We start from the raw sequence: 27,781 nt of genomic DNA, 5'->3' as shown, positions 1-27,781 counted from the left end.
TTAAGCAAGGCATCCATGGACCCCTGGTTGAGAACCCCTGTACTAATCCAAAGAAGAGAGAATATGCAGATACTGGAAATCCAAGCAACACACACAAAATTCTGGAGGAACTCACCAGGCCAGGCAGCATCTATGCAAAAAAGTATCGTTGACATTTTTGGTCCAAAACATCGACTGTACGTTTTTCCATAGATACTGCTTGGCCTGCTGAGTTCCTCCAGTATTTTGCGTGTGTTGCCTGTACTAATCCACATGAGTTTCAGCTAAACAATGGCAGATATTGGAACAGTTTCTCTTATTGTCTTTATCCTGTGAACAGCATACATAGATGTAAGAGGGAGTGACTAACCTTTAATGGAGTTGCAGGTTGTACTGACTGGGTTGAATGAATTAGGTGGGAGTTATCATGGGTCAGATGGATAGAATGTAATTCCATGAGACCACTGTCATTTCTGTCTGTTTTAATGGATAAACAATGGTCACACTCTTTAGCTCTGCATGGGGCATTATGTGCCAGAAAGATCAGCGGCTGTAGAACAAACGACTTTCTTCAACAGTTGACTACTCAACAGACTCAGCTTTTTTACATAATGCCTCTGTTAATGATAAACTATTAAATGCTCAGTCACGGAGATCAGTCAGCATTTGATAAACGCGAATTCCCCTATAGCAAGGTCAACCACGAAAGGTTATTACAGTATCCATGGAATCCAAACAAACCTTATTAAGTGACACAAACTATCCTACCATTAGCATGCAGGCATTATCCTTTTAAAGTTCAGGACTCATCCAGGAGAGACATATTACACCTTTTGAATTGGAATTAAAGTTGATGAAGACTGTGCTTTCAGAATTAGATTAGAAAGAAGAATGGCATTCCAGTTCTTTTAATGGAAAACGATCTGTATCTAAGGTTGGTGAATATGCTTTAATAAATAATTGGAGAAAAATAAATGGGGAAAGTTTATCAGTACTGTTTCAAGTTAACACTCGCAGTTCTGTGTTATAGCTGAGGAAACTTTTTTTTTAACTGATATTCAAATTCAGTGCGTAGTATAATTTGTACTTGACACTAAAGTTTGGAAGGTAGACTTATTTTTGAACTTCCTTGGATGAAAGGGCAGATTTACTTCTTGTTCAAATTGGCTTAAGAAAGTGGTGATTGGTATTCTGCATCAATTAAGTAGTTTCCTCAACAATTTTGGAAAAATTAGCTGCATCAAATGTAGTCAAACATTGAACCAATCAGGAAGAGATGACCAGGTTACCTCTTCACAGAAAATTGTGATACTTTTCCCCCTCAATTCACCAGCTCTTGCATATTTATACTAATTTCCTTCTGTTAATGTACGAGTATGTGGTCGTGAACATGAGGTTGATGTCTGCTTGAATAGCTACCTTCATACAAATAGATCTTACAGTATCTGAAAACACAGCTTAAAATTGAACAATTCTCTAATTGCATCATTTCTAGAAGTTTCTTCAATAGCCAAAGGTTAAGGGTGCAAGGCATGGCTAGTAATTATCTATGGACCTCTTGCTGGCAGTGGCACAATGAGAAGAGAAAGAATGCAGAGATTAGGGAAATATGATTCATAATGGAACACTTTAATCTCTCCAGCGGGGAGAAATAGACTGGTCTGGATAGCAAAGGCATCGAACTTTTAGAATACATTTAGATGTCTTTGTAGAAGAACATTGCCTTGGAGCCAAAAACTCTGAATAAGAATCCAAAAGAAAACATATTGCAGTATTGGAAACCTGAAATAAGTTGCACCACCTGGCTCAAGGACAGCTTCTACCCCACTGTTATCAGACTCTTGAATGGACCTCTTTTATGATAATCTACCTCGTTATGATCATGCACTTTATTGTCTACCTGGACTGCATACTTTTGGTAGATTCCTTAAGCTTGCTATAGCCTTGGGTGGTAATCAGGACAGGGTCCGACTACCTATGAAATGCTCTCAATGACGTGCGCCTCAAATATCCACTGATAACCAAGTTCAGCTCTTGACCTTCATGTGTGGCTTAGCTGCTAATCCCAGCAGAACCATTTCTACTGATAGGAGAAGGGGCAAAGGTGGGTTACTGGCATCTTACCATCAGTTACTTCAGGCAGATGGGGCTCGTCAGCCCTGGTTGGCAGCTCATCTAGGAGAAGGAAAACTCTGATCTCAAACACTCCCTGCCTTGTGGCTACACCCACTCATGGACTCATGAGGAAGGCTTCAGGAGTAAAGCCCAAGGCAGTCCTAAGTTCAACACTGACCAGCAACTTCTGCAACATCTCTGGTGCCAAATTGTATTGGTCAGTTGTTCCTTTGGGTTCATCAGATGCGCAGCTTGGTCTCCATATCATACAGTCCTGGCTTGCATATTTAGGCAGCTGGATGGAACATTCATGGTCAACGCTGACCAGACGCTTTGGCATCTTTTACACTTTATTCTGCATTGTTATTGTTTTACCTTGCTCGAGCTCAATGCACTGTGTAATGATTTGATCTGCATGAACAGTATGCAAGATAAGATTTTCTCTGTACATCGGTTCAGGCAACAATAATAAACAAATACCAAAATGCTGGAAGTACTTGGCAGGTCTGTGGGGAGCAAGAGAGAAAAAAATTAATGTTTCAGTTGGTGATTGCAAGCACATTTTTCAGATAAAAAGACACCACCCTGAAACTTTAATCTTGTTTCTCTCTCCACAGATCCTGCCTGGCCTGCTGAAGGTTGAATTTTTTTCTATTGTACTAGTTTTAGTACATCCATGAAAAGTTTTGTCTGCGCTCTTTCAAAGTAGTTAGTTAAAATAGATTATGCAACAAGGTTTAGTGATGAATAAAATGGACAGCAGTATGATAGGGAGGGTGCATCATAGCAAGGCTGATGGCAACATGGTGATTGACTTTGCTGTTAGATTTAATAGGTCAAAGTGTAAATGGTAAGGTGTTGCATTCAAGCAAAGCAGATTTGAACAGAGTAAGAAATAAACTGATTATGATAAACCAGACTAAACTATTAATAAATAAATAACGTGTAGAAAGTATTCTGTATTTTATAACATAAATCCTAAAAATAGAGGGTCCACATGTAAACTTATGATCAAATGATGTATATAGCAATCCAAACTGAAGATAAACCTCAAACAGTAAAAGCTTCATGCATTCATTTGAAAATAAGAAATGTGTATTCATTAAAAACTAAATTCATTGAGACTTTTTAGACAAAAAGAAAATTGATTTTTCTGATTAGTATTTTGTTTCTAGTGGAGAAATAGATAAAATACCAACACTGTGATGCACTGTATTAGTTAAGTAATAGTTAGGTATAGCAATATAAGCAAAAGTAGGAAAATTTAGGCTAACATTTAATTGAAAGATGCAGTATTATGAAATATTTTGCTCTAGGCCAAAATGCATTTTTTTGTTATTGCTTTATTATTTACAGTATGCTATTGACAATAACAAACAGTAATGGAAAATAGATAAGACAGTTATTTAAAATTTCTTGATAAGTAGAGAGGTTTTACATCATAGAAGTCATTTATACAAATCTACAATTGTCAAAATTCTGTTTAGTAGCAGTATATACTGACCTAAGAGTTGATCAATGCATCAAAATTTAATTCCTTTCATGTACTTGTATTAGTACATTGATGATAAAATTTTGTCTGCATTTAACTTTAAAATAAATTATTTAACATATGAAACAAAATAGCATGGACAACAACCAGCAAGCTCGAACAGGAACACAGATTCAAATGAACTTTATTGTGTTGATTTAAAAAATGCTTAGCAGTGATTGGTCATGAAAATACCCGTTTAAACTACCGGCTTAAGCTTGATGCTGCTCTGCTGCTCCTATGAGAGAGTTAAGGTCTTAATAATTGTGATATATACTTACTAGATTTTGAGCATATGCATTTCTGGTAAACTGCTGGAATTTATTAGGTATGAAATTTCAGTGTTTAGATAGTAATTGCCAATCCCTCATTTTTATTGCAGCAAATATCCTGTCTGCTGATTGCTGTCATGACAAAAAAAAATGAGAAGCACAACTGCTTGATCATTCTGATAGAGTTTACTGAAAGGATGAAAATAACTCAGATATGGGAATAACCTCAGCATTATCATAAACACAGGAGATTTTTCAAATGCCAGAGCAGCAAACACAATATACTGAAGGAACATAGATGGTCTGGCAGCATCTATGGAGAGGAATAAAGGGTCTTGGGCTGAAGCGTTAAGTGTTTAGCCCTCTCTATAAATGTCGCCCAACTTGCTGAGTTCCTCCAGCATTTTGTGCTTGTTGCTCAGTATTATTATATTTATTTTATTTATTTACAGATACAGCATGGTACAGGCCCTTCCAGCCTAATGAGCCACACCAATTAACAACCCACCTATTTAACACTAGCCTAATCACAGGACAATTTACAGTGGCCAGTTAATCTAGAAACCAGTAGGTCTGGACTGTGGGAGGAAACTGGAGCACCCGCAGGAAGCCCTCGCAGTTCATGGGAAGAACGTACAAACTGCTTACTGATGGAACTGCAATTGAACTCTGAACTCCAGAATGCCCCTTGCTATAGTCGCATCTCACTAATCGCTACACTACGATGGTGCTGATTGGATTCACTAATGTTTATATTATTATCTGGTTTGGGGTTTGATATTCCAGCTGCTGATTTCCGTGTGGGCAATCTGTTAGATTTTTTTTGGTACGAGGGAGGGTGTGGGGGATTTGGGGTTTGCTGGTTTTGTTTCTTCTTCTTTCTCATGCAGTTGGGGGGTGTTGGGGGATTGACGTCTTTTCTTTCAATAGTTCCCATGGCCTTTCTGTAATTCATGGCGACCTGGAGACGACGACTATCAGAGTTGTATTGTACATGCATACTTTGACAAATAAAATGAACCCTTTCAACCCTCCTTTCAGAAAATCATTGCCATCATATTCAATACTTAATTTAATTTCCTCCTAGATTCTTTTCCAAGTAAAAGTATTGTTGCTGTGAGCTTTTACCAATTTATCAATCCACAGGTTTCTGCTCAGCAAAACAGGTTGCAATATAAAGCAATGTACAGAAGGTTCGCCATGCAATTTAATTGTACCTTCAGGGTATTAGCAACACCAGAGATACTTTTCCTTTCCTATACCAGTATTCTCTGCGAATACCAGAGGCAGAATTGCCAGGTGGGAGCTGCAATGCTGTGGACCCCCGACACGAATGCGTAAGCTGCTAAGCTCATTAATGGTCAATGCAAACAATTACTCAGTTCTCATAAGAACTGTTTTAATTAGTAATGATCTCTAAAGGTGAAGAATCAATTCACTTTGTCCATTAGATTTTCAACATGAATTCTCATATTACGTTTTGGCAATTCATATTACTTTACAAGTTAAAAGATGTACTCACACTCTTTCTTTTCAGTGCTCATTACACCGTTGGCATTTAGGGCAGCAGTTAAGGCCCTCCATCTCTGTCTGTCCACACCATCGCACACATATATAAGATTCTTTATTGCTGACTCCGTAACAATTTTTTTTTTGACCTGTAAGGGTTGTTAGCCCCGAACTGAACCCCTGAACCTGGAGGGCCGGTGGTCGATCACTCTAGTTAGGCCTCTACCCTTTGACCTGTTTGGTATGGGTGACCCTACCAACAGCCAAAGCACAAGGCCCTGACTCCAGCCAGCATAGCTCTCCAGGTCATTGAAGCACGCGAGCCTCCACCCCACGGCAAGGTTATGATCCTTTTGGAGGACTTCACATGCTTGGTTTATAAATATGAACTTGTACTTCTAAAATGTATGTATAAGGCATCGAACAAATTAAAATGTAAATAAATGGATTTGGAACTGGTTTAAAGCAATTTATTTTGAATACATTCAAGAGAGATCTCCCAGCAGGTCGGCAGAGAGCATTGTTATCTTTCTGAATTGAATAATAATTCATCCTGAACTCTGAAGGGGGGTAAAATGGTGAATGTAAAAGAAGCTGGGATCTTATAGTAAACAAGATTATTCTCCATGCTGGTTGCCCATAATAGCGTATCCTGTTGTGGCCACAATTTAAATGATTATGATTGAATGTATAAGAGCTACAGGAAGAAAACAAAAGATTCTTGTTTATCATTGTATCATCGGCTGCAATGTTAGGCCATAGTAATGTTCTCGTTACTAAGGGTATCAAGATTGCTTTTATATAATAGGAGATGGACTAGAGAGAGATCCTGAGCTTTTTGTTAGTTGCTGATTCCACCCAGATGTTCAGGCTTTCTGTACAATTACACAAACTGACATTTATACTGTACCAACAGAAGACCGCGTCATTTCGAAGAAGCTAGGAGAATGACAGATTCATTTGAAGTTATCCTAACAGTAAGTATTTTAAAAATACCAGCAATATTAATGTTGTTTGATTATGTTGTTGCTTAGTTAAGAATAATCTTTCCATGCTAATAGCTGGTATCGTGATAACTCAATGCATTAGATGGCAGTATAGTCCACATATTGTCCATTTTGAAACCCTTGGAGGTGACTTAAGGGTTTACAATAGTGCTCCTTGTTCTTTCTTACAGATTACTCTTATAAGTTTACATTATTATACATGTAAATTATATTTCAATTTTATCATTTTTCCTGACACCATGAATTGGAATAACATGGACGAATATTTCCTTAGATACAAATGAATAAATAACACGTATTTTTTCCAAAATGTTGATCATGCTTGAGCAATTTAATAGAATTCATCAAGTCAATGTGGAGGAAGGAACAGCACAGAATCAATGTGCTTGTTTGAAAACCCCAAGAGTTTCAACAAAATTGAGGCAGAGGGCATTAAAGGTAATGTGAAAACATTGTTATAAGTTCAGCTGAATGGCAGAGAATAGAAATGAGGAGAAGTGTGGTGATTTTCTCACTGAGACTATGTAAAATATTCCATTCTATCTTGAACTTCACACAAATAAATAATTTGAATTTGGAATGATTAAAGAGGAATGTTCCTGGGATATAGCAGACTGAGAGGAAGAACGCAAAACAATTTGCAGGACATACGAGAAAATTTGGTCAAGGTAGATAAAATCAATTCACCATAATCCAAGAAGTTCCACGGGTGGAAGAGATAGTACTTTGGTGTTCAGTTGACAGGTTCCCCAAGAAAGTCCCATAACAAGGTCGCAATCAGTGTCTTTGAGGCCTCTGTGTGTTCAGATAGTGTGAGCCCACTGACAGGAGATTTAAATAGATCCACTTTATCCAGAATTGTATATTATTGAGACATATGATAAAGAAATAATTACTTCACTACACCTTGGGGAAGTTTTTGAAATCCTAAGTAATGTGAAAGAGGAGTATGGAGGGTGAATGTAGACTGAAGGAGGAGAATAACAAAACCTTTAAAAATTAACTAGAAGACCATAAGACCATTATGGTTGTATTAATTGTATTAGGCCATTTAGCCCATCAAGTTTCTCCACCATTTAATCAAGGCTGATTTATTTTCAATAACAGCCCCATTCTCCTGCATTCTCCCCATAACCTTTGATTCCCCCTTACTAATCAAAAACCTATCAACCTCTACTTTAAATATTCCTAATGACTTGGCTTCCATTGCTGTCTGTGGCAATGAGTTCCACAGATTCACTTTCGCTGGCTAAAGAAATTCTTCCTCATCTCTGGTCTAAAGTGAAGTCCTTGTTCTCTGAGGCTCAGGTTTAAGACTCTCCCTCTATTAGAACCATCCTCACCACATCCACTCTATCCATGCCTTTCAATATTTGGTAGGTTTCAATGAGAACCCCTTCCCCAGTTTTCTAAACTCCAGTGAGTACAGATTAAGAACCATCAAATGCTCCTCAAATATTAATCCTTTCATTCCTGGGATCATGCTTGTAAACCTTCTCTGAACCCTCTCCAGTTCCAGCACATCCTTTCTTAGATATAGGGCCTAAATCTGCTCAAGTGTGATCTGACCAATGTTTTGACATTTTCACTTAGCTGAAGGATATTTCTCCAGGAAAATTAGTCTCTGAAAAGGTACATTACTTATTGTAAACTAAGAGAAAACATGGACTTACAAGATCATTGTCGAGACAGCTTTAAGACAAGCAGGAAGTTCTTACTGTTAACTATAAAGTACCAGCTCAATGATTTTATAATCCCAGGTCAAATGAGCAGCTAAACAAGGACGTAGAAATAAGTTCCTTTTTGTGTCCTTCTGACTGTTAATAAAGGTTAGTCTGTGAAACATTATGTATCTTTTGCTCTCCAATGATTGCTGAATGGAACCACAAATGTCCTTAATCCTGGTAGGCAAGGGCAGAATTTGATTCTGGAAAAGATACAGAAAAATAACAACATGGATTCCCTAGTTCGAGACAAGGTTGTTTGTAAGACTGTAGGCTAATGGAGCATTTCATAGAAATTACTATAATTTTGAAAGAGTTTGAGCAATTAGGTCAAGAGTACCTTTACAGCTCAACGATGGAAAACAAAGGAGATAAATTCTACAGAATTTACATAGAAACATAGAAAATAGGTGCAGGAGTAGGCCATTCGACCCTTCGAGCCTGCACCGCCATTCAGTATGATCATGGCTGATCATCCAACTCAGAACCCTCAATTACTTCTAACAGGTTCAAAGAAAATGTATGGAGAGTTTTTTTTATGCTGAGGGTTAATATGAAATGGATTAATTACGGAAAGCAGATGAATGAAGCTAATTTTATAAGGATGCTTAGGAGCAAACAATCAATTTTAAGCAGTTGTGGTGATCTCAACATTACCATGCCTCTGGTGGCAACACCTGAATTGCTATATTTCTTGAGAGTTGAATGTGCCCCCCTGAATAGTCTTGGTCCATGTTCACATGACAAACCCATTAAAGTCCATGCTTTGAGTGTTTTCAGCCATGTAAAAGATGCTCAGTACTTAACTAAATCAGGAAATGTAAGACAATTTTTTTTCAAATATTGGCCTTTTCCCCTTTTTTATTAGTTTTTCTTCATGAGAAGGATTTGTTGGGGTCGTGACATCGATTCTAATGTGGCACCTCTATGCATGCCCAACTGAAATGGGCTAATTTAGCTTGAAATTCAGAACATTAGAACATAAGAAACAGGAGCCACAGGCCTGCTCTGTCATTCAGTATGATTATTTCTATAGGATTTCAATGTTCCATGCTGCTTCCATATAGGCCTCATTTCCCTAATGGGTCAAATAAGTTATCTATTTCCTCTTTAAATATCTCGATGATATCACCTCCACAACCATCTCGAGTAAAGTATTCCAGTGATCCACTAACCCCTACAAGAAGACGCACCTAATGAACGTCTTCTATTTGTAACCATAGGATTCTAATGGAATGATCTCAATATCTACCCTGTCATGATTCCTAAGGATTTTATATGCTTCAGTAAAATCTTCTTAGTTTCTTCTGAACCCCAAAGAGTACAGATCTACTTTTTATCTGGTCATGATCATCTGGCCGGATGCTTTCTGTGGGTTCACCCTCCTGAAAGATGCTCTCACATCAGCTTCAGGGACTGAAATCACAGGGTCATTGTGGACTGTGGGAGTTTGTGATGTTTCCTACTTGTTTTGACAGTCAAAGCGAACATTGAAGGCACTGTGCTCGTCTGAAAGCGAAGCCCTGTTGTCACCTATGCCACTTGATTTCACTTTATAGGAGGTGATAACATTCAAGCCCTGCCACAGCTGTCAAGCATCCTTTGTTGTTTTAAGTTTAGTCCGGAATTGCCACTTCTCCTGTGAGAAAGCTTTCCGGGGATCGTAATAGGACCTCTTGCATCTACTTGGTTGCCAGATCTGAATACCACTGATTTGCCCTCAGCAGATTGTAGATCTCATAGTTCATCCAGGACTTCTGGTTGGGGACAACTCTGAATGATTTTGTGGGGACACTCTCGTCTACAACTATTTTTTATAAAATCCATGATAATGTCCATGAACACAGCCCAAACCATCAACTTGAAGCAATCCCGTAGCCATTCCTCTGCCTCCGGTGACCTCCTCTTTGTTGTGTAGGAGAACTCTCTTATTAAGTAGAATGGTCAGCACTTAATCACTAGATGTTCCAGGTCAGGGGACCAAGAGTATGACTAAACTGCCACATGGGAGCACCACAGAGAGTTTATCATGAAGCACAACCCCCCCCCCACCCCAACCTTCTGCCTTTTCCAAATCAGCAGTTCAGTCCATCCTGTGTATTGAGAATTGTTTGGGTCTGATTGCTGAATTGTCATGTTCACAGTGAGCCATCAGGAATTAGGACCTTCCTTCTTTAAATAGCAAATCACCTGCAGAAAACTGGGGAGTTAGTTTAAGACAATATAAGACAGACTTCAGACTATGATATTCCACCACATCTTATTTCCTTCAATAACATAATTTGAAGTACAATAGTTTTTAATACAATTACTGCTTTCAATTCCATAATTCCAAGCAAACTCATCTCCAAATTACTAGACCTGGGTCTGGGTCTCAACACCTACCGTCGCAACAGGATTCTTGACCAGTGGACTGCAATCAGTAAAAATAGATTCAAAGCACATAGATTATCAAAGAATGATTAAACTATACACCTTGAGATTTGTCTCCTTATAGGCAGCCACAGTAGGCCCAGGCCTCGGTCCCAGTTCATCACACCAGTGGGGCAAAAACACACAGCAGCTGGATCAATTTCCAGCCTCAGTGCCGTGGAGAAAGAATAAATACTCTTAAGAGAGGGAGCAAAATCTGCTAAACCTTTGCTACCTGTCTCAACACTTGGGCTTCCAGTCCATCTGGACTGGTTTAAATTGTCCAAGCACTGGGTAGTGCCTAGCTCCAGGGCCCAGACCCCGGTGCCACAATAAACTTGGGCTGCCCAGCCCAAAGCCATTCTTGATCTCGCCAAATTGAGCGATACCACCAACTCCATCTGTGAACCGGGCAGCTTGAACATGTTGGGCCTCACAATGCCCCAGCATGGGTCATCCCCTGAACCAGTTTCGCCTTTGCCTGCCTCCCCACTGTCTTCGGCAATAGTTCACCACAATTTGCTTCAGAAAAGATGTTTTTAGTCAAATCTCTTGCTTGCCAAACTGCCATATCTTTGGTAGTGCCATCTTAAATCGTATAGGCAGACACAATTGGCCTCAACTGCATGGGCCTATTTCTGTGGTGTAACAGGGGTCGTGAACCTAAAGCACACCTGCCCAAGATGGCACATGCAAAAACTTTTGTTGTCATGCAGTTTGTAGTGCCACCTTTCAATTCCTTAAACCCCACCTATAATAAAAATGATTCATAGCGATTATCTTTACTGCTAAATGAAGCGGCAAATGACTTTTCTATAACCAGAGAGCACTGAGATGTTTTCAAAGGAAACATATTCGACTGGCTTGATGCCAGTGACACAGATTGCAAGAGCACATGATATTAGAACATACCTTTTGAAATCCTCCAGTCTTGATGTACACATCAACACATACAAAATGCTGCAGGAGGTCAGGCAATATCTATGAAATGAATACACAGTTGATGTTTCAGGTCTAGACCATTCTTCAGGACTGGAAAGGAAGGGGGCAGACAGTAGAATAGAAAGGTAGGGAAAGGGGATGGAGGACAGCTGGATGGTGATAGGTGAAGCCAGGTGGTTGGGAAAGGTAAAGGGCTGGAGAGGAAGAAGAGAGTGAACCATTGGTAAAAGGAAAGGAAGAGATGACCCATGGGAGATGATAGGCAGGTGAGAAGTAGTAAGAGCCCGTGGAGGGGATTAGAAGGGGAGAGAGAGTGAAAAAAATTGTCAAAAGGAGAAATTGATATTTATATTATCAGGTTGGAGGCTACCCTGACAGAATATGAGATGCATAAACAAGAAACGTAAGTACTACACATTGTGCATTACTTGGACAGTAAAAAGTTACAAGAACAATAAACATTTAGAAATGATATAATTTTTCAATTGTCTTTTTAAAAATTGATATTAATAATTTTCAACTAGGTTTTCAAGAATGCTTCATTTATTTCAGTCTGTCTCTGTTATACCTTTATTAATAGTAAAACAATGAATACACAGAAATAAGGGACTCATCCTTTTTTATTAAAGTCCATTATTATTGTTACTAATTCATTAATCAATGATAATCTCTGTTCAAAATTGTTTGGAAGATTATCGCCAATTTGGGCACATGCTTTCAAAGTGGTTCACCGCCCCTGCTCTGTGAAATTGGTATCCTACAATGCTACATCCTCGGCCCTCTACTTAGCTTTCCATACATTCTCGATTGCATGGGCAGATTCTGCCCTAACACCATCTATGAACTTGCAGATGACAACACAGTAGTGAGCCCAGTCTCAAATAATGATGTGTTGGAGAACAGGAAGGAGATAGGGAACTCAAGTAGCGGCTGTCATGACAACAACCAAAACTAAAGGGATGATCATTGACTTCAGGAGGAGTGGCAATTCACATGCTGGTTACATCAACAGTGCTGAGGTTGGGAGGGTTGAGAGTTTCAATCTTCTGGGAGTAAAATCACTCTGGTCTAACCATAAGGATGCCAAGGCCAAGAAAGCACAGTAGTGCCTCGACTTCCTTAGGAGGCTAAATAGGTTTGGCATGTAAATTGATGAACTGGTTTATTATTGTCATATGTACCAATAATATAAGGTATTCTTGTAGTTCTTAGGGGCCAGGTGTAGGAAAATATAGTATCGATAGTTGTTAATAGGTTATCGGTCACAAGGAAAAATTAATTCAAGTTTAATGATTGGCAATAATAGCACCACTTCAAAATCTTGCTGTTTTTTGTTCTCTGAGACTTACAGGAGTGGGGTACAGTGGGGATCACGATCCAGTCACTGGCATATTACGAGCAAGTGACTGGTATTACTAGAGTAGCCTAGATTGAACCAACAAAGTGATTTAATGCTATTTCATATGAGCTTCAAGCCTAAGGCTTAGCTTCAGGCTGTCAAAGCTTGCAGCAGGATCTGGACCAGCTGGAAAAATGGGCTGAAAAATGACAGATGATGGAATTTAATGAGGTTTTGCACTTTGGGAGGACAAACCAGGGTAGGACTTGCACAGTGAGGGGCTACGGCTCTGAGGAGTGCAGTAGAAGTGAGGGATCTGGGAATACAGATCCATAACTTCTTGAAAGTGGCATCACAGCTTAGATAGGGTTGTAAAGAGAGATTTTGGCACAATGACTTTCATAAATCTAAGTGCTCGGTACAGGAGTTGGGATATTGTTTTATAATTGTACATGTTGTTGATGAGGCCTAATTTGCAGTATTGTGTGCAGTTCTGGTCACCCACCTAAAGGAGTGACCTTTATCTATAAGATATAAGGAGTATCAATAAGATTGAAAGAGTGCACAGAAAATTTATAAGGATGTTGCCAGGACTTGAGGACCTGAATATAGGGAAAGGTTGAATAGGTTAGGACTCTGTTTCCTAGAGTATGAGAGAATGAGGGAAGATTTGATAGAGGTGTGCAAAATTATGTTAGGTAAAGATAGAGAAAATGTGAACAGGCTTTTTTCACTGAGGTTGTGTGAGTCTAGAACTAGAGGTCATGGCTTAAGGATGAAAGGTAAATTATTCAAGTGGAACATGAGGTGGGATCTTCTTTCAGGCTGTGTTGAGAGTGTGGAGGAAGCTGCCAGTGGAATTGGTGGACATGTATTTGATTTCAACATTTAAGAGAAATTTGGATAGATCCATGGAAGGGGAGGGGTGTGGAGCTATGATCTGGGTGTAGGTCAATGAGACAAGGCAGATTATTAGCTCAGCAAAGCTAGATGGGCTGAAGGGTCTGTTTCTGTGCTGTAGTGTTTGATGACTCTATTACTATAATAGAATGTGAAAGAGAATTTTGATGGTCTATTGCAAGCACATTGGCATGGCAGTTTATGTATCTTAATTCTGCTGTCTCACAAAGGATCTTATTGGCACTTAAATGTAAAGGGACAATGGTGGTTGTCCATTGTGTCTGACAATGACCGGAAACCTGTGCAGGAGAGTTTTTAAAGTGGAAAAGTCATTGCACCGGGGCAGCCCTACTCTCTCAACCTCAGAAGTCTGAGGCCAGTGGTATAAACAAGCTTCACCAACTGTGGTTTTCCTTGGTTGCAGTGGGTGACCATGATGTCTACTGTCCACAGACCATTGCAGAAGTGCCTTCCTGGCTATTGGATCTCACTGTAGATCTCACCTACCTGGACTGCCGGAGCTGACTTCGCATCCTAGGACAGGCACAAAGCTGCCAGCTACCCTCATCTGGTTTAGCCTGCCTGTCGAAGTGGTGTACCGGGGTGCAGCTATTGTCACATACAAACAGCTACTTGTGAGAGCTAAGTGTCCATTGGGGACCAAAGGTGATTGAGCAGCCCCAAAATGGACATAACAAGCCCCTTCACCAGAGGAGCTACCCCTCCCTGGACACCACATACACCACAAAGGGCCAACACACCCAGGTAATAGTTAACCTGCTTTTAAAATCTTGTATGATCTTCATATTCCCAAATCATGTACTTGCCCTGTGACACATAAAATACAGAAAGCAACAAGCATTCAGCAGGTTCCTAGAAGGTACTTAAAGCAGGGAGGAAAATTGAAGGCCTTCTCCTGTGAAGGCAAAATATAACCAATGCTGTCAAAAATGCAATGCTGTCTGCCATCCAGCAAGGTAGCATCAAGGACCAAATCATCTCTTACTTACAGTGCCTCACATCTGGTTAGTTTTCCTACAATGTTTGGACCCCCACCCATGATTGCTTTTACTCATTTTATTGCCAATTCCAATAAACCCTGCAGTACTTATGCTGAAATTGGCTGGCACACTTAAGAGAATAGTAATATTCCAGTTTTTCATAAATACCATTTCTATTCTACATTCATGCATGCCTCACTAAATAGTTGCTACTGGTGAGGTGAAGGGAAACTGATTTAATACATTTTGTATATACTTTAACAATGATCCATGTAAAGTTTAATTTTCAGGCAACATTAATACTTTATGCACTGTTGAAAACTGCTTCACTTCTGTACTTTCGGAGGTAGTCCTTCCTGTTCTCTCACCTTCACCCAGTCAAAAAGAGGGCGCATCATCTTCCAAGAGAAGTACTATGTATGTCCCCTTTCAGTTAGTCCTGACGAAGGGTCTCAGCCCGAAACGTTGACAGTGCTTCTCCCTATAGATGCTGCCTGGCCTGCTGCGTTCCACCAGCATTTTGTGTGTGTTACTGTATATGTTCCTTTGGTTTTAGAGAAAGCAAACGAAGGTGAGGCATTACAGGAGTTGTTCAATGTACAGCCAGAACAAAATGTTTCAACCTCTAATTGACCTGTGCTTGCAGAGACTGCACTTCGTAAAGAAAGTCAGTGATGAGTTATATCAATACAAAGAAACCATAGTCTACCCCCAGCATTGGGCAATGACCATGAATTCTCCATTTGTCCTAGGGGACCATTAGTAACATAATCAATCAGCCATGCACAGAGACAAAAGGAAAGTTGCAATTGCTTATTCAGTCATGCACGTCACTTGTACTCTCATGAGCCACCAGTGGAATGGCAGATTGATGGCTCAGCTAAACATAGCAGCATGCCTTCTGGAAATCCAGATACATAACATCCACTGATTCTCCTTTAACCATTATATGCCACATCCACAAAACACACTAGCAAATTAGTTGAATATAATTTCCATAATCAATGGACTCACTTTCAAGGACTCTACAACTCATTTTTTCAATATTATTTATTACTTTTTTATTCATTATTAGTATTTGTTTTTTTTTCAGTATTTGCACACTTTGTCTTCTTTTGTGCAATGGCTGTTTATCCATCTTTGTGTGTAGTTTTTCAGTGATTCTATTGTGTTTCTTTATATCTACTGTGAATATCCACAGGAAAATGAATTTCAGGGTAACATATGGTGGCATAAACAGACTTTGGTAATGAATTTACTCTGAACTTATTCAGCTTAGTTGTCTTGTGATTTTCTCTAGGTGGCTGTGATCATCTGAAGCTTTTTAATGTTGTCCCCTAGATGGGTTTGTGCACTGCCTATTGTACAAATGAATCCTCATCGTTGAGGCCCATTGTTGATATGAATAACATCCCATTAAGAAATGTAGAGAAATAGGGGCTAAAGTCGGTCAATTGGCCCTTTCAGCTTGTTTTACCATTCAATGTGCTTCATGACTAATATTTCATCTTCAGTAGGTGCATTTAATGCCAGAGAAATATATACAATATACAAATTGAATTTTTTTTCTTCAAATCCACGAAAACAGAGAAGTGCCCCAAAGAATGAATGACAGTTAAAACATTTGAACCCCGAAGCCCCCACCCACTCACAAGCAGCAGCAACGCAACAACCCCTCCACCCCCACCAGGAAGAAAGCATCAGCACCCTCCACTGAGTACTCAAGCGTGCAGCAAAACATTAAAAAATACACAGACTTGCAGTACCCCAAAAACTACTCGTTCACCCAGTAATTCGACATACCACAGACTCTCTCTCTCCCTAATAAGGGAAAAAGAGGTGTCCCCATTTCACAGCGAGAGGGGAGACATAACAAAACAACTCAGTGATTTATGATGCTAACAGTCTGTTGTGATGTTTTTTCCAAGCTCTGCGCCCAGAGTCAGCACTAAAAAGGCGCAACTCTCTGGGCACACACCCCCCAGCAGCTAACCCACTGCTCCCGAAGTTCCATGTTCTCCTGTGACGCTTCAGTCAGGGGCACCAGCCTAGAATCAACACGTCCCCAGAGCCACGAAATCCCAGAACCCTGAAGGCATGTTCGTCTTCCAGGCCATGTCTTTGGGATATAGAAAAGTGGCTGTTCGTGAGGCACTGAGAGTGGGTCCCATTCGCACAAAGAACCAAAGTCACAGTGTAAATCCAGGTCAGGATCTTCAAAAGAGCCCGTCCCCCAACCTGAAAAGGGGAAAAAAGAGATATCGAAGATAGAAGTAAAGCGGTTCCCAAAGATGCAAGCAATGGAGTCGCCATTTAGCTCCATCTTAACTTTGCCCTGCCACAAAAATTTCATGACATACATTAGATAAACCTGATTCTGATTTTCATGATCACCATTCTTTCCACATACTATTGATGTCTTGTACCCACAAATCAATTTTCTTAAATATATTCAGTGGGTTTGCCTCCACAGGCATCTGTTGTGGAGAATTTCAATGAGTTCACTATTTTCAGAGTGAGAAAATCTCACCTGATGTCAATTCTGAATTTCTAGTCCTCTATCCTGAAACTGTGATAACTGATTCCAATCTCTGTACCAGGAGAATGCCCATCTTGCATCCAGTCTAACAAGTCCTCTCAGAATTTCCCACCAATCAATAAGGTTGTCTCTCATTCTTCTGAGGCCTGGTGAATATTGGACAAGTTACCCCACTTTCTCCTCATTGCAAAATTATACCATCTTTGGATGGACATTTAATGACAGATTAATGTCTTGATAGGTCTATTTTCTCTGGTAATATACTTGATGGCCACTTTTTAAGGTATACCTGTACACTTACTCATTTGTGCAAATATCTTATTGGCCAGCTATGTGGTAGCAACTCAATGCATCAAAACAGGCAGACATGGTCAAGAGGTTCAGTTGTTGCTCAGACCAAACATCAGAATGAGGAAGAGATGTGATCTAAGTGACTTTGACTGTTGAATGATTGTTGGTGCTCAATGTGGTGGTTTGAGTATCTCAGAAACTGCTGATCTCCTGGGATTTTCATCCACAACAGCCTCTGGAGTTTACAGAGAATGGTGCAAAAAATAGAAATCATTCAGTGAGTAGCAGTTTTGTGGTGAAAATACCTTGTTAATGATAAAGGTCAGTGGAGAATGGTTAGATTGGTTCAAGCTGACAAGAGGGTGACAGAAACTAAAAGAACCATGAAATACAACAGAGGAGTGCAGAAGACCACAACATGTTGAATCTTAAAATAGATTCTATGGCAGCAGAAGATCATAGACGTATACTCAGTGGCAACTTTATTTGATAAAGGAGGTACCTAATAACGTGGCCACCAACCCTTTAGGAGAAGCATGAGAAGGGAACTTACAGAAACCTAAAACATTTCAATGGGTCTAGACAGGGAGGATGTTCTGGATGGCCGAAGAGTGCAGGACCAGAAGCCACAGCTTCAGAATCTGAGTATAGGTGAAAAGTCTCCACATAGAGGGTAAGTCTGTGGAATTCACTACCATAGAAGGCAGTAGAAATGATGTCATTCAGTATATTCAAAAAGGCATCATGATCACAAACACGAGAAAATATGCGGCTGCTGGTAATTCAAGTAACACACACAAGATGCTGGAAGAGCTCTGCAGGCCAGACAGCATCTACAGAAAAGAGTAAACGATCGATGTTTCGGGCCGAGACCCTTCATCAGGACTGGGTGATGAAGTGGTCTCAACCCAAAATGTCAACTGTTTGCTGTTTTCCACTGACACTGCCTGGCCTGCCGAGTTCCTCCAGCATTTTATGTGAGGCATCATGACCAGTATTGATGAACTGGGTTGCAGGCTCCATTTCTGTGCTGTGCTCCACGATAAGCAGTAAGGTGTATTACTTAATGGCAAAGTCAAAATTGTGTTATGCGTGGGTGCAATGAAAAACTTACAGCATCACAGGCACATAGCTCTGTATAAGCACCAAGCACAGGAAAAAACTTAGATTAAATATAATTTTTGCAAGAAATAAAACACAATTAGAACAAAAAAAAATGAAGTCCATTTTAGTGCAAAGTGATCATGGCAGTCAGAAGTTCAGAGGTATTGCCAGTTGGTTCAAGAACCAAATAGTTGAAAGGAAATGTTGAATGGTAGAGGACGAAACACCCTTGGGGCCTGCTCCATCATTCAACATTTCCTTTCAATCATTTGTTTTTTGAACCAACTGGCAATACCCCACAGCTTAGTAACACTATGACTACCCTGATCACTGCTCTTCTCTTCTGTACTTCTGTGTTTTCCCTGGGCTGCCTCAGGTACTTGGGTCTGTGGTCTCCATATAACTGCTCCCAGATTCTCTTCCTGACAACTTTTGTCTTCCACCTCCATCTAGTCTCCAGTGAGGTACGCATTTGCCTGCCAAGACCCAGATATTAGAATCGCCTGTTTTTGTAGGTAGGTGGTTTGGAGAAGAGGGTTGTAGTTCATCAAAAGGTGAAAAAGAAAATGATAATTACTGTGGTAAAACACTAAGTGATTTGACTGTGCTAAAAACACTATAAGAAGTTTTCATGTCATCTAACACACACAAAATGCTGGAGGAAGTCTGCAAGTCAGGCAGCATCTATGGAAATGAATAAACAGTATACATACAAAATACTGGAGGAATGGTGTGTTTCTCTGGATTTCCAGCATCTTCAGAAACCCTTGTGTTTACAAAAGGAATAAAGAGTTGTTGTTTCAGGCCGAGACCTTTCATCAGGTCTGAGTTTTGGACCTTGGCCTGAAACATCGACTCTTTATTCCTTTCCATGGATGCTCCCTGATCTGCTGAGTTCCTCCCATATTTCATGTGTGTCACTCTGGATTTCCAGCATTTGCAGAGTATCTTGTGTTCATGTTGTTAAAGCTTTCTTGTTTCCTCAGGAAAAAAATGTTCTTTCACATGCAAGCTAAATAATAAATTAGTAAAATTAAAGTTTACTTTTTAATAATTATGTCTGCCTCCTCCGTAACTCAACCACAACCTCTTAAATTTATCAAACAATTTAGCTACAGTCTCCTTGTATGTTAATCACTCTAATTTCTGTTTTATCTGAAAATAGGTTTCTTATGGGATCCCAGTCAAAAAGCAGCAGAACACTTCTGAACAAATCTTACCCTAACACAAGAGCCAACGAGCTGTTAATCTTTGTGACTACCCAATGGGGCTATGTTCTGGGAAATCTTCCAGTCATGTTGCTTCAGGCCTGGACAAAGATAATACAAAGGCAGAGGATGTAGAAAGTACAGGGGATTTGCAAAGCATTGTTGAAGAAAACCTTTTAACAGTGAGTGCTAGAAGGCTGTCTAGCACTAGTCCCACAACAGAAATGAGTATCATCAAACTTAATGCTGAACTCTATCCAGCAGCATCTGAAGAGAAGGTTGTGCAACCTGTCTCCTATGTTAATGAAAATGATGGCATGGAGGTAATAGATATTGATTGAATTATGTTATGGAGAGAAGGCAGGAGAATGGGGTTAAGAGGGATAATGGAATAGTGGAGCAGACCAGAATGGCTTAACTCTTCCTCCTATGTCCTACGGTCTTCTGTGCATATATGGAAATGTGTAAACTTTTGTATGTATTTAAAATGGAGTTCAAGATGTTTTTGTTGTATTTTTCAATCAAAATAAACTTGAATGCTGTAATATCTGTAAAAGACCCTGGTTTAACTCTCAGAAGTACATTATTTGCCTCACTGAAGATGCTAACCCAAAGCTCTTTTCCCACTTAGGTGAATATAAAAATCCCTTATTTTTAAATTTGTTGTAAGACCTTTCTGTCTTTGTCTTCCTTCTATGTGTCAACTGTTGGCGTTACCAAGCTTGAAATACTTCAGACTCCACTTGTAGCAAGTTCAGACGAAGGGTCTTGACCTGAAGCTTTGACTGTTCATTTCCCTCTGCAGATTCTATCTGTATTCATCCAGCATTTTGTCATTTGCTCCAGATCCTAGTGTCTGCAGACTCCTGTGATTCCAGATTCCATTTGTACATTAATGTAATCCATTCTGTTGTTGTGTTTACACTATGAATCTCTACCCTATGTTTTATCAATCACACCTCTGGTCTGACATCCAGCTGCATTCTTATTCAAAAACATTACGAATGCCGAAGCTATTACTCTTGTTTTTATTATCCCTATGCAAAGGCATACAACCTAATTCATCTTGGGTGAAGGCACTCATGTAGAGAAAAATAAGAGAGAAAGTCTTACATTTATTTATAATTTTTCATTCATTTCAGAATGCCTGCAGTACTTTGTAGTCATCAAAGTAGAGTCACTGTTGCACACTGCGAATTCCTATACACAGGGCCGTGATTAAAAAAAGTTAGTTTACTTAGGAATATTGACTGAGTTTAAAGATCTACTAATTTTATTATCAAAGGATGTACACGTTACCATAAACTACCTTGAGATCCATTTACAAGAAAAAGAAGTAGAATAATAGAATTTTACAAAATGCTATACATAATTGGACAAAAAATCAATGAGCAAAAGAAGACAAACTGTGCAATAAACTAATGCTGAGAACATGAGTTGTAAAGGGTTCTTGAAAGTGACTCTGTAGGTTGTGGAATCAGTTTCGAGTTGAGGTGAGTGAAGTTACCTATGTTGGTTCAGTAGCCTGATGGTTGTAGGGAACCAGGTGTTCTGGGAGGTAAAGCTAATGTACTGCTTGCCTGATGATAGTAGCAAGTAGACGGCGTAGCCTGGATGGCGGGGTCTTTGATGACGGATGCTGCTTTCTTGTGACAGCATTGCATGTAGAAGTACTCAATGGTGGGACAAATGGTGTCCAGGACTCAGGTTACCTGAAAGCAGAATGCAAGAGAAGAAGAAGAAAGCCCCTAACTCTGAGTGGAGTCATTGGGACGCCGTTGTGATGGCGTTTTTTAGCAGGCTTTCTTGCTTTAAGGGCTTTAAGGAGGCCAAGTTGCTAGCTCGACGCTTAACCCCGCACAGATGGAAAGCGTGCAAGGTATCTGGCTGGATTCGAACTCTGGAGCCTTCGTTCCGAAGTCCGGTGCTGATGCCACTACGCCACCAGCTGGCACCAGAATGTGAGAGAGGAAAGATTTAAAGGGGAGCTAAGGGAAGTTTTTCACACAGAAAGAAACATAGAAAACCTACAGCACAATACAGGCCCTTTGGTCCACAAAGTTGTGCCAAACATGTCCCTGCTTTAGAAATTACTAGGCTTACCTGTAGCCCTTTATTTTATTCTAAAATACCTTATCGTATTCGCCTCCACCATCGTTGCCGGCAGCCCATTCCATGCACTCACCACTCTCTGAGTAAAAAACTTACCCGACATCTCCTCTGTACCTACTCCCTAGCACTTTAAACCTGTGTCCTCTTATGACAACCATTTCAGCCCCGCGAAAAAGCCTCTGACTATCCACATGATTGATGCCTCTCATCATCTTATACACGTCTATCGGGTCACCTGTCATCCTCCGTCGCTCCAAGGAGAAAAGGCTGAGTTCACTCAACCTATTCTCATAAGGCGTGCTCCCCAATCCAGTCAACATCCTTGTAAATCTCCTCTGCATCCTTTCTATGGCTTCCACATCCTTTCTGTAGTGAGGCGATCAGAACTGAGCACAGTACTCCACAGGATGGTAGGTGTGTGGAATAGACTGTCAGAGACAGAGAGTAAAACAGCAAGGAAACTGGTCCTTTTGTCCTAATCACCCATGTTATTCAAGTCACCCATCTAAGCTAGTTCTACAAACCTCATTTCCAGAAAAATTGGGATATTTTTCAAAATGCAATAAAAACAAAAACCTGTGATATGTTAATTCACATGAACCTTTATTTAACTGACAAAAGTACAAAGAAAAGATTTTCAATAGTTTTACAGACCAACTTAATTGTATTTTGTAAATATACACAAATTTAGAATTTGATGGCTGTAACACACTCAACAAAAGTTGGGACAGAGGCATGTTTACCATTGTGTTACATCACCTTTCCTTTTAATAACACTTTTTAATCGCTTTGGAACTGAGGACACTAATTGTAGCAGATTTGCAATTGGAAATTTTGTCCATTCTTGCTTGATTTAAAACTTCAGCTGCTCAACAGTCCGTGGTCTCCGTTGTCTGATTCTCCTCTTGATGATGCACCATACATTTTTAATAGGAGATAGATCTGGACTGGCAGCAGGCCAGTCAAGCACATGCACTCTGTGTCTACAAAGCCACGCTGCTGTAGCCTGTGCAGAATGTGGTCTGGCATTGTCCTGCTGAAATATGCATGGATGTCCCGGGAAGAGACGTCGCCTTGATGGCAACATATGTCTCTCTAAAATCCTAATACACACATCAGAGTCAATAGTACCTTCACATACATGCAACTCACCCATGCCGTGGGCACTGATGCACCCCCATACCATCACAGATGCTGGCTTTTGCACCTTTCGCTGACAACAATCAGGATGGTCGTTTTCATCTTTGGCACAGAGAACTCGACGCCTGTTTTTTCTGAAAAATAGCTGAAATGTGGACTCATCTGACCACAGCACACGGTTCCACAGTCTTTCGGTCCATCTGAGATGAGCTTGGGCCCAGAGAACTCGCCGGCGTTTCTGCACAGAGTTGATGTATGGCTTCCTCCTTGCATAATACAGTTTCAAGTTGCATTTCTGGATGCAGCGACGGACTGTGTTAAGTGACAATGGTTTTCCGATGTACTCCCGAGCCCAGGTGGCTATAATTGTCACAGTAGCATGATGGTTTCTTAGGCAGTGCCACCTAAGGGCTTGAAGATCACGCACGTTCAACAGTGGTTTCCGACCTTGCCCTTTATGCACTGAGATGTCTTTGAATTCTCTGAATCTTTTCACAATATTATGTACTGTAGATGCTGAAAGACCTAAATTCTCTGCAATCTTGCATTGGGAAACATTCCTTTTGAACTGACTAACAATTCTGTCACAAATTTTGGCACAAAGGGGTGAGCCATGACCCATCCTTGCTTGCAAAGACTGAGCCTTTGGTGGACGCTACTTTTATACCCAGTCATGATACCTCACCTGCTACCAATTAGCCTGCTTAATGTGGAGTCTTCCAAACCGGTGTTACTTGAATATTCTGTGCACTTTTCAATCTTATTTTAACTCTGTCCCAACTTCTGTTGAGTGTGTTACAGCCATCAAATTCTAAATTTGTGTATATTTACAAAATACAATTAAGTTGGTCAGTAAATCTATTGAAAATCTTTTCTTTGTACTTTTGTCAGTTAAATAAGGGTTCACGTGAATTAACATATCACAGATTTTTGTTTTTATTGCATTTTGGAAAATATCCCAACTTTTCTGGAAATGGGGTTTGTATTTGTCCAGAGGAAGGAAATAGTGAGAGTGGTACAATTTCAACATACAGAAGACATTTAGAAAGATACATGGATTGAAAAAATATTAGTGGATAAGGGTCAAATACAGGGAAATGGACCAGCTCAAATAAGCAACATTGTTGGTGTGTGTTTAATATTTCAGTAATATTTGAGGAATATTGCAAAAATATTGTTTGATTAAGCATTCTTTGTTGTTTACATAATTCATTATGGATTATATATAAAAATACATGAATATTATTACACCACCACGCCATAAATGGGTGCCTCATTTAAAAAGCAAAGAACAAAGTAGACAAGTTTATCCTGGTCTCCGTGTTTTTCTTTTGATTAATTTTTGGAGTTACAAACCAATAAGAGTGATGATGAGGAATTTTAAAACAAACCTGAAATGGCTACCTACCTGCTGAAGCACTGCAAGACACTCAAGTTAAAGAAGAATAGTGCAGCAGGTTTTTTTTTCTTCAGAAAGAAGAGAAAAATGTCAAGATTAAAAAAAAAGGCAGAAAATGTATGGAATTCACATGTTCATAAGTAGTGAGTAGAAGGTGATAAAAATAAATTTAAAAATACTGAAATGGCTGGCTATATAGGAAAGATAGACCCATTTGATTGCGTAAGAGATAACTGGAATATGTACACTGAGCAAGTTAAGCAGTATTTTAAAGCAAATGGAATAGCTAATGTGAAACGAGTACCCATTTTGCTGAGTGCTATTGGTGGAAGAGCATACAGTTTGCTTAGAAGTTTAACTGCTCCAACCAAACCAGCCAAACTGAGCTTTACTGATATCATGAAAGTAATACAGGAATACTTAGAACCAAAACCATTGTTGAAGGCAGAACGCTTTAAGTTTCATAAGCGGTATCAAAAATAAGGCACTGTCCATTTCAGCGTACATGGCTGAATTGAAGACATAATCCAAGCAATGGCAGTTCAGGGATGGGCTTAATGGTGCACTGAGAGATTGTTTAGTTTGTGGAATCTTGCAAGAAAGCTTTAAAAAATGTTTGTTAATTGAAGCACAACTCACATTTAAAAGAGCAGTTAAAATTGCTGTATCAATGGAAACAACAGACAGAGATGCAATTGAGTTGCAATCAGTAATGAAAGTGAGCGTGAACAAAATTGCAAAGTCTAAAGTCTAAACAGAAACTTGTCTGGCCAAACAAATTACCATACTGTTGTGGCAGGGCTCACATAGACCAGACCAATGTTAGTTTAAAGGTGAAACTTGCAGAAAATGCAACAAAGTAGGACACATAAAGAGCATGTTGGGGAGACAAAAATAAATAGACTGCACTGGGAAGAGAAAAGGATATAAAGTCAAGTTACATTTTCAAAAAGAGCATTAAGCTGCATGCTGTTAATGGGAAATATGATTATGAAGAGAGTGACACATGACTGGGTTTTGTAATGTGAAAACTAACAGGAGACAAGCAATATGGCTTACACCAGAAGCGATTGGCAAATTAATGAAAATGGAATTGGACACTGGTTCTGCATTTCACTCATTCCACAAAATGAATTTGAATGGCATTTGAAAGATATTGAACTGAAGCCTACAGATTTCCAACTGAGAAGTTATACTGGAGAACCTGCTATGGGAATGACACTCATAACAGTGCAATACAACAACCAACAAGCCACATTGGGTTTGTATGTGGTAAAAGCAGGAAGGCCAGGATTGCAGGGCCATGATTGGCAGAGGCGACTACAACTTGATTGGAAATTCATCCACCAATTGCATGCCGCATTCCCTGCAACAGAATCAACTGAAAGTGAATTAAGAAAGGTACTGGATGATGTCATAACAGTGTTCAAGGATGGCATTGAGAAGTCAAACATATTAAAGGTAAAATAGTGTTAAATGAAAATGCCTCATCCAAGATTTACAAAGTCCATCCAGTTCCTTACACTGTGATGAAGTAGCCATGAGCTAAGTTGCATGGAGGCTGAAGGAATTCTTTCCAAGGTTTAGTGGAACTCATGGGCAATGCCAGTGGTCTCAGTAGCCAAAAAGAATAGGTCTGTAAGGATCTGTGGTAATTTTAAGGTCACCATCAACCCAATAAGGCAATACTGAAGAACTTGTCTAGTGAGTCTTTATGGTTAGAACTGAGGAATAAAGTTTCAAAGTGCATTTATTCTCAAACATGTATAAATTATATAGTCCTAAGATTTGTTTGCTTACAGGTCATCACAAAGCAAGGAACCCGAAAAAAACAATTAAGATAAAATAAGACCAACCCCTAGTGCTAACAGAGAAAGAGAAAAATACACAAAACAAATCATTTAAACAATAGAAGCAAGCAACAAAAACAGCATTGTGAACCAAATTGAATCCATGAATCCATATCCAAATGAGACAGGTATGACCACATTAATGGGGCTAGATTTTAGACCAACCAACAACCTGCAGGAGTTTGAGGAACAAATTTATATAGAGATTGCAGATTGTTGCAAGAAACATGAAGTTGCTATAGTAAGTGATTTCAACTTTCTACATATTGACTGGGACTCCCGTTCTATAAATGAACTAAATGGGATAGAGTTTGTTAAATGTGTTCATGGAAGTTTCCTTAATCAGTACATAGAAGTCCCAATGAGAGAGTGTGCAATACTTGATCTCCTACTAGAGAATGAGTTGGGGTGGGTGAAAGAAGTTTGTTCAGAGGAATACTTTTCATTTAGTGATCACAGTGTCATTAGTTTCAAAATAAATATGGAGGACGATTGGTCTGGCCCACGGGTTGAGATTCTAAATTGGAGAAAGGCCATTTTTGAGGCTTTCAGAAAGGATCTGGTAAGTGTAGACTGGAACAGCTGTTTTCTGGCAAAGTGGGAGGCCTTCAGAAGTGAAATTTTGAGAGTACAGCACCTTTATGTGTCTGTGAGAATAAAAGGTAAAGACAACAAGTGCAGGAAACCTTGGTTTTCAAGAGATATTGAGGCCTTGGTTAAGAAAAAAAGGGTGCATAGCAGATATATGTAGGTAGGAACAAATGAGGTGCTTAAGGATAATAAGAAATGCAAGAGAACACTTAAGAAAGATATCAGGAGGGCTAAAAGACGACATGAGGTTGCCCTAGCAGACAAAGAGAAGGAGAATCCTAAGGGATTCTACTGATATGTTAAGAGCAAAAGGATTGCAGGAACAAAATTGATCCTCTGGAAGAGCAAAATGGTAATTTATGTGTGGAATCGAAAGAGATGGGGGAGACCTTAAATGATTTTTTTGCATCTGTATTTACTTGGGAGATGGATACAGAGTTTATAGAAATGAGGCAAAGTAGCTGCGAGGTCATGGACTCTAGACAGATTACAGAGGAGGAGGTGTTTGCTGGCTTGAGGCAAATTAGGGTGGACAAACCCCCAGGGCCTGAAAAGGTATTCTCTCAGACCCTGTGAAAGTGAAATCTAGAAACTGCTGGGTCCCTAGCAGAGATATTTAAATTATCCTTAGTGACAGGTGAGGTACCAAGGGATTCGAAGGTAGTTAATGTTGTTCCACTGTTTAAGAAAGGCTCTAAAAATAAACTAGGAAATTATAGGCCTGTGAGCCAAACATGAGTATTTGAATAGACAGGAACTGATTAGGGGTAGTCAGCATGGCTTTGAGTGTGGTAGGCCATGTCTAACCAATCTTAT

At 39.7% G+C, this 27,781-nt stretch overlaps 2 protein-coding genes and 1 long non-coding RNA gene across 5 annotated transcripts in view; 1 reads left to right on the top strand and 2 right to left on the bottom strand.

The window, feature by feature from the left end:
* The window catches only part of alg8 (ALG8 alpha-1,3-glucosyltransferase), a 65,791-nt gene extending 57,664 nt beyond the window's left edge, over window positions 1-8,127 (bottom strand). The window contains exon 1 of one of the 2 annotated variants that reach the window (XM_059963922.1): window positions 8,087-8,127. In XM_059963922.1, the coding sequence (XP_059819905.1) occupies window positions 8,087-8,094 (8 nt within the window). In that variant the 5' untranslated portion in view covers window positions 8,095-8,127. Of the gene's footprint in view, window positions 1-5,419; window positions 6,293-8,086 lie in introns of those variants that run through there. The other variant, XM_059963924.1, reaches the window with a different exon arrangement.
* Window positions 1-27,781, bottom strand: part of LOC132391121 (BTB/POZ domain-containing protein KCTD21-like) — a 63,756-nt gene that overhangs the window by 27,227 nt on the left and 8,748 nt on the right. The window contains exon 3 of one of the 2 annotated variants that reach the window (XR_009511091.1): window positions 20,496-21,073. The exons of the other annotated variant lie outside the window; for it this stretch is intronic. The gene's annotated coding sequence lies outside the window, so the exon portion shown is untranslated. Of the gene's footprint in view, window positions 1-20,495; window positions 21,074-27,781 lie in introns of those variants that run through there. 2 annotated transcript variants of the gene reach the window in all.
* On the top strand, window positions 731-20,431 carry LOC132391123 (uncharacterized). Its single transcript, XR_009511092.1, has 3 exons — window positions 731-913; window positions 6,323-6,383; window positions 19,831-20,431. It is a non-coding gene; the product is annotated as an uncharacterized LOC132391123 (long non-coding RNA).

Source organism: Hypanus sabinus, chromosome 3 (assembly GCF_030144855.1).
Source record: "Hypanus sabinus isolate sHypSab1 chromosome 3, sHypSab1.hap1, whole genome shotgun sequence".
In the NCBI taxonomy this organism is placed as follows: domain Eukaryota; kingdom Metazoa; phylum Chordata; class Chondrichthyes; order Myliobatiformes; family Dasyatidae; genus Hypanus; species Hypanus sabinus.
The sequence above is the reverse complement of the archived record's forward strand: the minus strand, read 5'-3'. Positions and strand labels throughout refer to the sequence as shown.